Below are 13,585 nucleotides of genomic sequence, written 5' to 3'. Positions count from 1 at the left end.
TGTCCTTACATGGTTCATTATACTAATGTGATAATAACACTGTGCAACACAATTTTTGTAACCGATAGGCAGATAGGTGGCTCAAAGTAACTTTAGTGCGCTGAATTCAAATATGATAGCCGTTTTTTTTCTGCCACGTAAGGTCTTCCAGTTATGGGGAATAATGTAATCCAATTGCTGTTGTACTATATTTTTTGGAAATCTGTCTCTACAATTAATCCAGTAGGCTCGCCATTAACTCCTTAGTGACCACCACATAGTGTTTTTACGTCCTGGCTTGCTGGGCTTCAATCCCCAGGGACACAAAAATATGGGGAATGCGGCAGAAATCCGTCCATGGGCATTAGCCCTAAGGGTATTTTTATGTAGCATATAGGGTATGTTTCCACGTGGAGGAAACGCTGCGGATCATCCAGCAGTAAGTTTTTACAGGCCATTGGTTAGACTGGGACTAACTGAGCGGCGCTGTTGTCTGAACATCTCAGACAATTTCTGCTATGTCTGCGGACAGTTTACAACAAAGACACAGCGGAGGAAAAAAACATCCTTGGTAAAGTGGCCTATCACAAGTATTTCAGAATAAAGCTTGGTGACCAAGTTAAGAAGTGGCACTGCACATCATTTCTGTGCAATGTAAGCCTCATCTCACACAGTGGTTGAAAGGCAAGAGTAGAATGCCATTCACTATTCCAATAGAATGCCGAGAGCAAAGAGACCACCATACTGACTGTTACTTCTGCATGACAAATACCAAAGGTTTCTTCAGTAAACAGAAAGATAAAATTCTGTATCCAGATATACCTTCTGCAATAAAACCTGTGCCTCAAGATGCCAGATTACCTGTTCCTGATCCAATGGGAGAGTTGCTGTTGGCCTTTGGCTGGGCAGCATTCCTGGGACTATTATGGTGGTCACTATTACTACTTGGGCCAATATAGGGGACACACTACTGTGGCCACTATGGGGGTCACTATTACTACTGAGGCCACTGTGGGGGTCACTATTACTACTGAGGCCACTGTGAGGGTCACTATTACTACTGAGGCCACTGTGAGGGTCACTATTACTACTGGGGCCACTGTGGGGGTCACTATTACTACTGGGGCTACTGTAGGGGTCACTATTGGGGCTCATTCCCATGGACATAAGCGCATTTCAGTCATGCAAAGGCCACATATATTTGCATGACCAAAGTTCACTTACATCCGCGTTTTTCGCCTGCTGTGGCATGTTTTTAACTGCACAAATACACTGCATATTTGCGCATGCAAAGAAAAACATAGACAGGCTCATTATAATGGTGTGCAAATAAGCAGGTTTCCAGCATACTCACTGTGCATTTGCGCGCGCCCATTTACTTCCATGGCTTACTGCAGTGTGTAATACGCCCCAACAAGGTCATGCTGCATATTTTTTCACGTGATTGTACATCATGCGCAAAAATATGCTCATGTGAACGAACCCATTAAAATCTAAGCCCCGTTCACCCCTCCCATTGCTGGCTGCGGACAAGGGAAGGGGCAAAAACTTAGCTCTGCCCCCATCCTGCCCTCTCCCATTGCAAACAGCCGGACGGGAGGAGAGAGAAAACGGCGGCCGATATACGCTCCTGTGAATAAGCCCTAAGGCATATTGTAGTACATATGGACAGAGCTCTCAGTTGGACCCATTCTGATTCTTACCATGAGACTTCTGTGCGTGTCTCTACTCCCAGCTAGATATTGGCTCCACAGCTAGATATTGGCCCAATCGCTTGGCACACTCTGCGCTGGCCCACTTTAACTTTCTCAGATCGACACGTTTCCCTATCCACTTCTCTCCTCTTTTGCTGCGACACCACAACGCACACCTAACCTTTCTCTTTTATACAGCCCTGGAGACCGCCCGTCTGCAGTCGCACCTATCGCTTTCTGGAAATTGTGCTACTGCCTGGAGAAACATGTCCGCCATCTTACAGTACAAGAAAATGACAAAAGTTACTGTGACAACTGTTTATATGGCTATTCTTGTGTTTCAGTGGATCCAAACGCAATAATCAAGAAAAATAATCTTCATTTTACTAAATATAAGAGGAAAAATAAATGTAAAACTAAAAGAAATAAAAGAGTAAACAAATAAAGCAGATAAAGTGAAATAGTACATCAATGGATTGCCTAACCCCTTGGTGATGAAGCCTCCTTCATGACCAACTAATTTTTCAGTTTTTTTATGATTGTATTCCTGGAGCCATAACTTTTTAATTTTTCCATCAACACAGCCATATGAGGTCTTGTTTTTTGCGGGACAAGTTGTATTTTCTAATAGAATGATTTTTTGGTACATGTAATGTACTGTATAACTTTTATTAATTTTTCTTAGGGGAATTGGGAGAAAAAATTAATTCTGTCATTTTGTTTTTCAGATTTCATTTTTGCGGCGTGCAAAATGAATAATGTGACAATATTGTTCTCTGAGTCAGCGCAATGCCGGTAATTCCAAGTTTATAAAGTTTTTAAAGTTTTGCTATTTTTGTACACAAAAAAACACTTAAAAAAAAGAATTCCCCTTGTGTCGCTGCATTCCAAGAACCACAGCATTTTCATTTTTCCATTGATGGAGCTCTTTGGGGCTTGTTTTTTGCGGGAAAAACTCTTGTGCTCATTTATTCAATTTTTGGGAACGTATGACATTTTGATTGCTTTTTATTCCATTTTTTTTAGAGACAAGACTAACAAAATCTGCAATTTTGGTATGTTTTCTTATTTTTAACGCCGTACACTGCGCAGTATAAATGATATGCTGAATTATGACTGAGGGAGCACCCTCTCTCTGTCAACTTTTTACACGGCACTGTCACACTGACCGGTCGTGTAAAAGACTACATAGCAGGAATCGAAGGTCTGTTCATTCTCCAGTATTATAGAGCACGTGCCCTGTCATCTGACAGCCGAACACCCGCGCCGGCCTTCTGATGCAGCGCTGCGGAATAAAGCCCTTTAATGGCCACCGTCATAAGACGTATGGGCGCTCGTTAAGGGATTAAAGCATGTTCAGTTCTTAAAGTTGCATAAACAAATAACCCAGAAATTCAATGAGAGCAGCGGTGTCTGGATGTTTGGTCCAATCTGAACTCCCCCTATACTTTGTCCCCAATAACCAGAGGACAAGTAGAGGCTTGGAAGACAATGGTGACTGAGTTCGTAGGAAGAATAGTTATTAAATTTATATGATGAAACAATGGTGTACTGTTAGAGCCCTTTTGCACAGGTCGACCTATTGGCCGTGGCGCTAATCCCTCCTGTGTTTTCATACAGGGAGGAGTATCATTGAGTGAATGGAGGTGGGGATCGTTCTTCCCCGCCTGTCTCCATTCCGAGTAAACAGGCCGTCTTCATAAATAAACAAGCCGGTCCGTCGTTTGGTTTTATACATGCAGAAACTAAATGACGAATGAGAAGCGGGGCATGCAACTGCACTGGCGGATAGCATTCAGATTCCTGCTGGATATAATAGGGTCCTAATCCATTCATTTAATATGCAGGAAAGTTTCCTACAAAGAAGCATACAGTTGCTAAACCACAAACTTGTATCGCAGTGTCTGAGGTCTCAGGTGAAGGCGCCAAACTGTACAAAGGTCTACAAACATGTAACATGTACACAATCAAACAATAAACAGACTTTAAACAAACAGGGACCTCCAAGGACAAACACTCCCAGGAGAGACGCTGTTTGTCTTTAGAACATACTATATTCAAAGCTCGACATACACTGGAGCGCCAAAAGACAATAAATCTACATTTAAAGAGACTGTCGCCAACTTTTATCCCTATGAGCTATTGGCCCTTTGTACACGGACCGACAGGGGTCTAAACGACTGCACGAGCGCTGAGGTCACCGCTAAGGTCGTTGGCGTTTGTGCAGAGCGCTTAGCCAGGCAGACTTCACCGCCAGATCGCTGGGTTCTCACTCAGTGCTGCACCTACTATGTGGAGCTCTGAGCAGGGAGCGTTTACACGCAAAAATCCCGCGATCCAGCGATGTTTTATTATCTTGACTAAAAGTCAGCGATAACGAGAAGTCAACGAATAGTAAACAATTTTTTTCGCTTTTACACGGGACAATTATCGCTCAATTTCTTTTGAACGAATTTTGAGTTATAATTGTCCTGTGTAAATGTCATTAGGCTTATGGGCTGAAAGTAGGTGACCCCCTGAGTCCGGGGATGTAAGTGTTTTACTTACCTTCCCTGTCGCTCCCCCGGTGTGAGCATTAGAAACCACAGCTCAATGTAATGAGCGCGATGCCAAGTATTCCACCCATTGCAATTTTATAATGGGATGACTACTTAGCTGCGCCGGTCAATGCAGCTTTCAGCGCTCACACTGAAGGAACGACAGGGGAGGTAAGTATAAGGGAGGTAAGTATAAGGGATTAAACACAGTAATGCGCACGTTTTTGCATGCATTAAACTCACACTCACAAAAAATGGCAAAGCAAACCAATCGATTTCAGTGGGTTTATGCTCATGAGCGTATTTCTTGCGGCAATTCCTGCGTGCGAGAGAAGATAGCACCTATCTTTCTGCATGTTATACAGAAATCTGCCACGGAAGTGTATGGCAGGTTAAAAAAAGCAAGGCGAATAGTGTGACCCTGTGGACAGCGTACGGAAAAGGCGGCAGCCGGCCCTTATTAGGCTTTACATAGCCATTCTATTCCCAGGAAAGGGAGCATCACGCACGCATGTGAACTGGCATTCCGAATGCAAAAATGACAGTACGATGCGCTGCCCTGCGCGTTTCGGCTTGATATGTTGCAGCGAATACGTTTGTGCATACATTCGTCTGTCGAAGATCTTAAGCTTTGATTTCAAAAGGTACATTAACATCTGCGTATTTTTCCCATGATTTTTCGTCATGTTTAAAAAGTACACAGCACGCTTATGTTGGTGCTTATTACACACTAAAACAGACCGTGGAAGAGAATACATATTAAACATGCGTATTCCCTGTGTATCGGGCCATTAAGGCGATAAAATCGTGCGTGGAAACGCAGAATAATAAAACCCAGGCTTTATAATGGTTTCCTTCACATTTGCGATGCTTTTACTCATGCGATGCTGCGTGAAAAAAAATTGCGGCTTGCCCTATCTTCATGCGTTTTGCTCTGATTATCGCCCATATTTCCCTATGGAGCCTTCGTTTTATTGCAGACTAGCGTAGGCGTAAAAATGTTTCCTCCTGCGCACATTTGCACTGGCATTGCTCATTGACATGGGCGGGGGAATCACCCTTGCCCTGATTTAAATGGCTATTTAGCCAAATTAAGTGCCGGTGTTCACGGGTATGCACAGTGTTTTGCGCTTACCCGTACGTACTTATGTGCACGTTTGCGCTCCCCCATAGATTCCTTTGGGGACCTTTGGTGCACAAATGTGCACCAAAATACAGTGCGTTGTGAGAAGGAACCTATTGAAAACAATGGGTTCTATTCTCTGCGTATTGCGTGCAGAGAATAGATTTTCGTGTGATGCGATCAATAGGTTGTATTCTCTGTTCAGCATGTGCAGATTTTGAATGCACAAATACCTGCGCAAACACGGTTGTATGAAAACCCCTAAGGACGAACGCGCGATAGCACGTTCCGTAGTACACGTTTTTACGCTATGAATGAGGACTTTTTGCACGTGTATCTGCGTATTTCACCAGACTTTTTCTGCCCACAATCCATGTCAATTTGCAAACGGCAAACAAACACACAGATTCAAATGGCCAATTTGTTCCAGATGTGTTCTTTTTCCATTGGATCGGAAGGGGTATTATTACTCCCTAAGGCCGCCTGCACACGGGCGGAAATCCCGCGGCGGGATTTCCGCCGCTCAAAGCCTGCATAGGAGTGCATTACAATACGCAATCCTATGCAGACGGCCGCGGTTTGGCCGCGCGAAATGTCGCGCGGCAAACAAACCGTGGCATGTCCTATTTTTGTGCGGGGCTCGCAGAGATATGACAGATACGTATGACAGATACGTCACTCACCCGGCCGCCGGCTCCGGTCTGCGCATGCAGCCGGCACACGAAAGAGCCGGGGCCGCCGGGCGCGGGTGAGTACGCACTCCTCCCTGCAGGCGCTGGGGTCGGGTCCCGTGGCGAGAATTCTCGCCGCCGGATCCGACCCGCCCGTCTGCAGGCGGCCTAAGGAGAGCACCTTGAAGCCAAGCCTCTCACCCGCAATGCCAGGATCCTACTGCACACTGATAAGGGGCAAACATCCAGAAACAGCTGTCTGTGTATGGATTCTGGCTGGGTTTTCAATTCCCAACCATAATCTCGCATGGCATCGATGCCGACTGCAATAAAATCGCACAATTTTTTATTACGAAAGTCAATAGGATTTCCTAATGTTAAAATCGCATCGCAACGCGCCTTTGTTGCGCTAAAAAAAGGCTCCATATGGAAACATGGGAGATAAAAAAAAATGAAAAAAATCGCAGAAAGAAAGAGCATGCCGCGATTTTTTGTTCTCTCAACCTTGCATCAGTGATAATATCACTAATGGGAAGGAAACCATTGCAAATCATTGGTTTCATAATCTGCTTTTTAATTCCAATAGTTTTTATTGTGAAACTTAACAAACACAATATAACATATAGGTCTACATGTTTATTTGTACATACGCATCCTGGTTTATATTATAGACACTTTTATCAACTTGTCCACATACATTTTTCCTTATATTAACTTCGGGGGGGGGGGGGGGGGGGAGTTAGTGTGGGGGGTAAGTAGATAGGGAAGGTGGGGAAACACTAGGGATATGGAGGTGCTTGAGTCCGCTTGTTATCTACTACACGCTTATCAATCGTTTTTCCATGTCTTATTGTTCGGATTTCCATCAGGCTAAATAAGGAGATGGGTCCCTTTTCCTACTCTCTGTCCAAGGTTGCCAGATTGCTTTGTATTTGGTCATGTTATTTTGTTTCATTGCAAACAGTTTTTCTAGTGTATTGTGTTCCTCTAATAATTTTGTGAGGTTCTGGGCTGAGGGTGTTGTTGTGGATTTCCAGTTTTTCACTATCAAGAATTTTACACAGAGCAGCATATGTGTTATGAATTTCCTGCACTGGGGCGGAAATTTTTCCACCTCCAGCAGCAATATCGCTGTTTGGGGTTTTATTTTAATTCTGATCCCCCAGATTTTATGGACGATTGTGGGAATTTCATTCCACAGTGGTCTTAGGCAGGGACAGTCCCACAGTATATGTCTTAGGGATCCCCTTTCCTCACATCCTCTCCAGCAGTTTTCCGGGGAACCTGGGAACATCTGAGCAAGTTTTAAGGGGGAGTAGTACCACCTTGTTATTGTTTTCTGGTGGACTTCAAGTAACTTGGCGCTCAAGGTACATTTAAATGCCCAGTTGCAAGTTTTTTCCCAGTATTCTAGATCATATGAAGTTTTTAGGTCTCTTTCCCAGTTAAGTATATGTGTTTTCTTCTGTTTGTTTGGGTCTCCTTTGGCTTCTCCATTATGCAGCTCATACCATTGTTTTAATTTATTGTGTGGTAGATTTTGAGCGTATAGTAGGTTGTAGAGGTTGATGGGTAGGGTAAGTGGAAGGCCTTTATTACCCGTAATGTAGCTTTTTATCTTCATGTATTGAAATGCTTCTGCTTGAGTGAGTTTTGTTTTTTCGCATAATTTGTCGAAGGCCATAATTTTACCGTCTTCTTGGATATCTGAGATTAGTTTTATTCCTTTTTGCTTCCATTTTATTAGCGTTATGTTAGGAATTAGTGCTTCCAATGCCTCAATTGGTATTGGTACTTGTCTCCTCGGAACATGTAGAGTTGTGATTTTGAGAGTAGTCAACCATGTTTCTATTGAGGATTTGATAGAAGGGCATTCCGGGGTTTTGATTTTAGGATCTATAGCCGCCGCCAATAGTAGTGTGCGGAGGTTTTTCCCTCTCCCCAGCTGTTTTTCTATTTCTGGCCAGCTTGCGCTCCCTGGGGAGCACCATGCTCTCAGTTGTTGTGTAATTGTGGCTCTATGGTATGCTGCGAGGTTAGGGACGCCCATCCCTCCTCTTCCCCTGGATGTATATAGTATGGATGCTGCCATTCTTGGTCTCTTTTTATTCCAAATAAAAGATAGCAATTGGTTTTGCAAGGTCTTGAGGAGTCCTTGTGGGATGGGCATTATCATTGTTCTGAAGATATATAAGATTTTTGGTAAAACCATCATCTTATAGAGTACTATTCTACCCAACCATGTGGGTTCCGCTTTTCCATAGTTATCTAATTCTTTTTGGAGAGAGAGGATCAGTGGGCCAAGGTTTATTGTTGGTATCTTGCTTAGGGGGGTCGCGAGTTTAAGCCCTAGATATGGAACCTCTTCCGATTCCCACGCGTACGGAAACTCTCTTTGTATTATTTGTTTTGTGCTTTTATTTATGTTTAATCCCAGAATTTGGGATTTATGGGCATTAATTTTGTAATATGAGACTCGGCCAAAGTCGTGGATGTTTTTTGTAATGGCTCTAAGAGAGGTTATTGGGTGCGTCATGATCAGTGCGACATCATCGGCGAAGAGGCCGATCTTGTGCTGGCGTAGGGGGAGGGGGATGCCTCTTATTTCCGGATCCGATCTTACTTTTTCAGCGAATGGCTCAATTGTTAAGATGAACAATAATGGGGAAAGGGGGCACCCTTGTCGTGTGCCGTTAGTGATGGCGAAACTGTTGGACAAGGTCCCGTTGGTCAACACTCTCGCTGAAGGGGATGTGTATAGTGCCTGTATAGCTCTCAGTATATCCCCTTGGAAGCCAAATTTCTCCAATGTTTCGAACGCGTAGCCCCAGTGTATTCTATCGAACGTCTTCTCCGCATCCAATGTTAGGAGCAGAGAAGGTGTTCGCATTTTCTCCACCCCCGCCAGGAGATCAATAATTCTTCTTGTGCCGTCCGATGCCTGACGACCCACAGTAAAACCTACTTGGTCACTGTGTACCAGGTGTGGCAAGAATTGCATAATTCTTTGGGCCAAAATTTTCGCATAGATTTTTGTGTCGCTATTTAATAGGGATATTGGTCTATAATTAGCCGGGTGGGAATGATCTTTATCTGGTTTTGGGATCGTGACAATTGTCGCCTGGAGCATCTCTGCGGGTAGTTTCCCCGACTTCATGGCTAGGTTATATGTTTTGGCTAGGTGCGGGGCCAACTCCCTCCCAAACAACTGATAATACTCGTTGGAGTACCCATCAGGTCCGGGTGCCTTCTCTCTTTTGAGGGTATCTATCGTTTTTAGAATTTCTTGTGTGGAGATTGGAGTGTTGAGCCTATCCAACTGTTCCTCTTTTAGTGTCGGGAGGCTAATATCCTTTAGGAACTTTTTAATATTTTCTGAGTCTGGTTGGATTGTCGCGCTTTCATCTTTCAAATTATAAAGTTTAGCGTAGAATTTGGAAAAGGCCTCTGCTATTCCCTGGGGACTGCTGATTTTTTGACCTGATTCTTCCTTAATGTGTGGGATTCTGGCTTTTATACGTTTTTGCTTTACCTTATTGGCCATGTATTTGCTAAGTTTATTGTTGTCCGTGTAATAAGTGGTTTTGTAGGTTCTAAGAAGTTTTTCGTGGTCTAGCATTAAATGGTCTCTTATTTCCTGCCTTGTTTTCAGTAATTTTCTGTGTTTTTCTTCTGTTGGGTTTTGTTGGATTGTGTGCTCTAATTCCTTTGCTCGTGTGAGATCATCTAGTTTTTTTGCTTTTTCTTTTTTGTTGCGGGATCCCTGCTGAATCATCAGCCCCCTTATCACTGTTTTGTGTGCCATCCAGACTGTATGTGGAGTCACCTCCGGGGTATCATTTGTTTCAAAGTATTCTTGTATTACATTACGTATCTGGTTATTATAAGGGTCAACTTTCATCAGGTAGCTGTTGTTTCGCCAAATTTTTGGTAGGTGTTCTTGTTTCGATAGTCTCAAATTTAGGAACACCGGCGCGTGATCCGACCACGTTGTGGTACCGATCGTGGCCGAACTCACTCTTGGGAGGAGAAAAAAATCCACCAGGAAAAGGTCAATCCTAGTGAAAGTCTTATGCCTCGAGGAGTAAAAAGAGTATTCTCTCGAGGTTGTGTTCAGGCATCTAAATGCATCATATAATTCCTCCTTTAGGAGCCATGGGAGCAGCGTGGGTGCACCTAGTCTTCCTCTGCTATTAGTGTCTAGTGTTTTATCAATGATCATATTAAAGTCGCCACATAGTAAAAGCTGACCCTTTTGACATTTCTTAATCTTACGCATTATTTTATTTAAGAAATTTATTTGGGAAGAATTCGGCACGTACACATTAACCAATGTCGTTAGACACCCGTCAATATCACAAACCAAAACTATGAACCTCCCTCTTTCATCTATTACGGCTTCATGTAATTTGAAGTCAATTGTGTCCATAATCGCTATGAGGACTCCTGCTTTCTTTTTTTCTGTGTTGGCCATAAAAATTTCCGGATATCTGGGATGCGAGAATTTAGGATGTTTTCCTTTTACAAAATGAGTCTCCTGTAGGCAGAGAATATCTGCCCGAGCTGCTACAGCGTCTTTCCACAGAGAGGCTCTCTTGTAAGGGGAATTTAGCCCTTTGACATTGAGGGACATTATTTTTGTGTCCATGTTAGAGGATTTTTACCTTGCTTTCGACGAGTAGGTGATTTCTTCTCTTTTTCGGATTGTAGACGTCGGAAATGAGTCCAATTTCGTTTTGCAGCGCACCTCCATGTTGTGGGTCGTGGGGGGAAAAGGAAGGTTAACCTAAACAAGGGGGAGAAAAACAGACTCAAGGTGATTAGAGCGACGGCTGCCCCTCCTGGGCCTTTCTCTGCCCACGTGAGGGGGCCGATTCTCCTTGTGGGGGGAAACAGTTCAGCCAAAATGGAAATCCAGCTCCCGTCGAGTTGGTTAGAAGAGAGGCTGTAGGTCTTGAAACGGTTACAAACAGGTCTTTAAAGGCTTTTCCAGCTCCTGATTTATAAGAAGGGATTCGTTGTTGTTGTTTCAGCGTTTAGGTACTTTTTCCCACTCTGTGCTTAGTCGTGCTGGTGGGTTCGGGTTTCCTGGTGCGAGGTCCCATCTGCTCAGTAGTTGCAGTCCCTCTTCTGGTTTTTGCACTACATAGGTTTTCCCGTTCTTTGTGATGATTAGTTTGGTCGGGAAGCCCCATTTATATAGGATTTTGTTGTCTCTTAATATTTGGGTGATGTTTCTATACTTCCTCCTGTTTTGCAGGGTGGCTTGGGAGAGATCTATGAACAGCTTTATATGTTCATAAGGCGCAGGGAGGGTTGCGTTCTTCCTTGCTTCGTAGAGCAGGGCTTCTTTTACATGGAAGAAGTGCACTCTTATAATTGCATCTCTGGGCAGGTGTTCTGGGATTGTCTTCGGACGAGGGAGTCTATGCGCTCTATCAATAATTCTTTCTTCCTCTGAGGTGTTTGGTAGGATATGTTTTATTAATTTCTGGATATACCCTTTAAGCTCAGATTGTGGGACTGTTTCAGCAATTCCTCGGATTTTTAAGTTATTTCGCCGGTTCCTATCCTCAATATCTGCTACTTTGCTTTTAAGGGCTTCAAGTTCCTCTTCCAACCCATAATGTGCGTCTATCAGATCATTATGAGAAGAGGTGAATTCATCAAATTTATTTTCCATATGATCCACTCTTGTGCCCAGGTCAGTTATTGAGGAGTTAAGGGCTGCTGTAGCAGACACCAAGTCCTTTTGTAGGGACCCCCTTAATGCCACTATCATTTGTTGTATAAATATTTCTGACGCTGCTTGCTCTGTGCAGCTCATGCTTAGTATTGGGTCGTCTGTTTCTTCAACTGCTGATGTTATTTCAGCGTTGTGGGTATTCTGGGGTTCTAGCTCTGTTGGTGACATTATATTGTGTGCATTTGCTGCTGCTAGCCCTTGCTGGGTTTGTTTCTGGGGCTCGGGAATTTTTTTCCGTGCAGTTGTCTCAGGCGCCATCTTAGATTGCGCTGCCCGCTCCTCCACAGCTTTTTTCTGGGGATTTATTGGTGAGATAGTGGTGGGGGAACCCTTACCTTTTCCACTCTGCGGAACGCTTCCTCCAGGTGCCGCTCCGATCGCCGCCCCGATTGAGGTCCGCTGCTCCCGCTTGTCAGCGTCTCCCCGTCCCCCTCCTCCTTCACCCGGTCGGGGTGTAAAGAACGAGGTAAGCCTCTGGGGCCCCGTTTTTCCTCTCCTCCGTGTTGCCATCCGGATTAGACTTCTCCTCTGCTCTTTGTCAAGTTGGGGAAGCTGGGTTTGGACTCCGAGATGGTGTTTGTCAGTGGATGGGGTTTGCTTGATGCGGCAGGCTTCTCCTCTCCCTCTATCAGAGCGGAGTGCTGATTAAAATTCTCCGGTGTAGCGTGCTTTGTTCACAGGAGTCAGGCACTTCTCCCAGCTCCTGCACATCGGTGGGCTCGTTAAGAGCCTTCGGCACGTCAGACGCCGGTGGTGGGGGCTAGAACGCGGGGTATGCACCTCACCTTCTTCCGGCACCGCGGGAGCCCCAGCGGGATCCCCGGAGCGTCAGCGGTCGGCGGCGCAGGAACTACCGGCAAGTCAGTCTCCTGCCCCCAATACAGCAGGCAGTCCGTTCACACTCTTCGGGGCAGCGCCCGACACTCCACCAAGCCCAGCTTCTCACCTGCTTCCGACGGAGGAGAGAGGTCGTCAGGGACGCCGGGTACGTCGGCGGGCTGCAGCAACCAGAAGGTAGGTGAAACTTTCTCACCTCCGTTGTCTCTGCTCGTCTGCACCCGCGGTGGTTCTTCCGAGCGGCTGCAGATCGTTTTAGTAGGTTTTGGGGCTCCGAGAAGCTGCTGTTTATTTCGACAGGGCGGGCGGTCCGGGGAGGATCTCAAGCGCGGCGGGAAGCCCGGCAGCATGTGCAGGTTAAAAGTGTTCTCGGCGTCTGGCCAGCTGTCCCGCAGATCTGCACCGGTAACTTAGTTGGTAGAAGGGGACCTGTGGGTTATCGTAGGGTGAAAAAATGCTTCTTCTATAGCTTTTAGTCGCTTTAGTGGGAGAAGGTTTCCGGAGCTCCAAGATTAAGCTGCCATCTTGGTGCTCAGTTAGGCCACGCCCCCCATAATCTGCTTTTTGACTGACAACCGCCATAGGTGAAAATCGCACGACTTACTCGCCCGTCTGAAACCACCCTTATAAAGACCTGTATGAAGGGTCGGACATTGATTTGCAGGAATGGTGCCATCCAATAGGTGGCGCTGCAGGTGTATTGTTCCATCTTCCTTATTTCCCATTCGAATTACGCAGTGTTTCACGCATCCCCTTCAGTATTGTGCACATATTAGCGCAACCCCTATTGACTTTTATGGGAATATTTGCAAATATGCAGAAAGATAGAGCATGTTCTATTTTTTTCGCGTGGTGGAAATGCGCACACAAAATGCACACAAAAGAATGAATTCATTGAAATCAATGGTTTTTATTCACTGCGTATTACGCGTACAAATTCACACCCAAATACGACCGCGTGAAGCCTAAAACAATGAGTCCTACTGGGTATTTTTTTG

General features: G+C 44.9%; 1 protein-coding gene across 1 annotated transcript in view; it reads right to left on the bottom strand.

The window, feature by feature from the left end:
• LOC136620271 (uncharacterized) overlaps positions 1-12,008 on the bottom strand; it is an 87,994-nt gene extending 75,986 nt beyond the window's left edge. The window contains exons 1-2 of the mRNA XM_066594973.1: positions 11,059-12,008; positions 10,669-10,790 (exon numbers count right to left, since the gene is read on the bottom strand). Of these exons, the coding sequence (XP_066451070.1) occupies positions 10,669-10,790; positions 11,059-12,008 (1,072 nt within the window). The remainder of the gene's footprint in view (positions 1-10,668; positions 10,791-11,058) is intronic.
• Positions 12,009-13,585: the final 1,577 nt, after the last annotated feature.

This window comes from Eleutherodactylus coqui, chromosome 3, assembly GCF_035609145.1.
Source record: "Eleutherodactylus coqui strain aEleCoq1 chromosome 3, aEleCoq1.hap1, whole genome shotgun sequence".
Classification (NCBI taxonomy): domain Eukaryota; kingdom Metazoa; phylum Chordata; class Amphibia; order Anura; family Eleutherodactylidae; genus Eleutherodactylus; species Eleutherodactylus coqui.
Note: the sequence above shows the minus strand (reverse complement) of the source record. Positions and strands in the feature narration are given on the sequence as shown.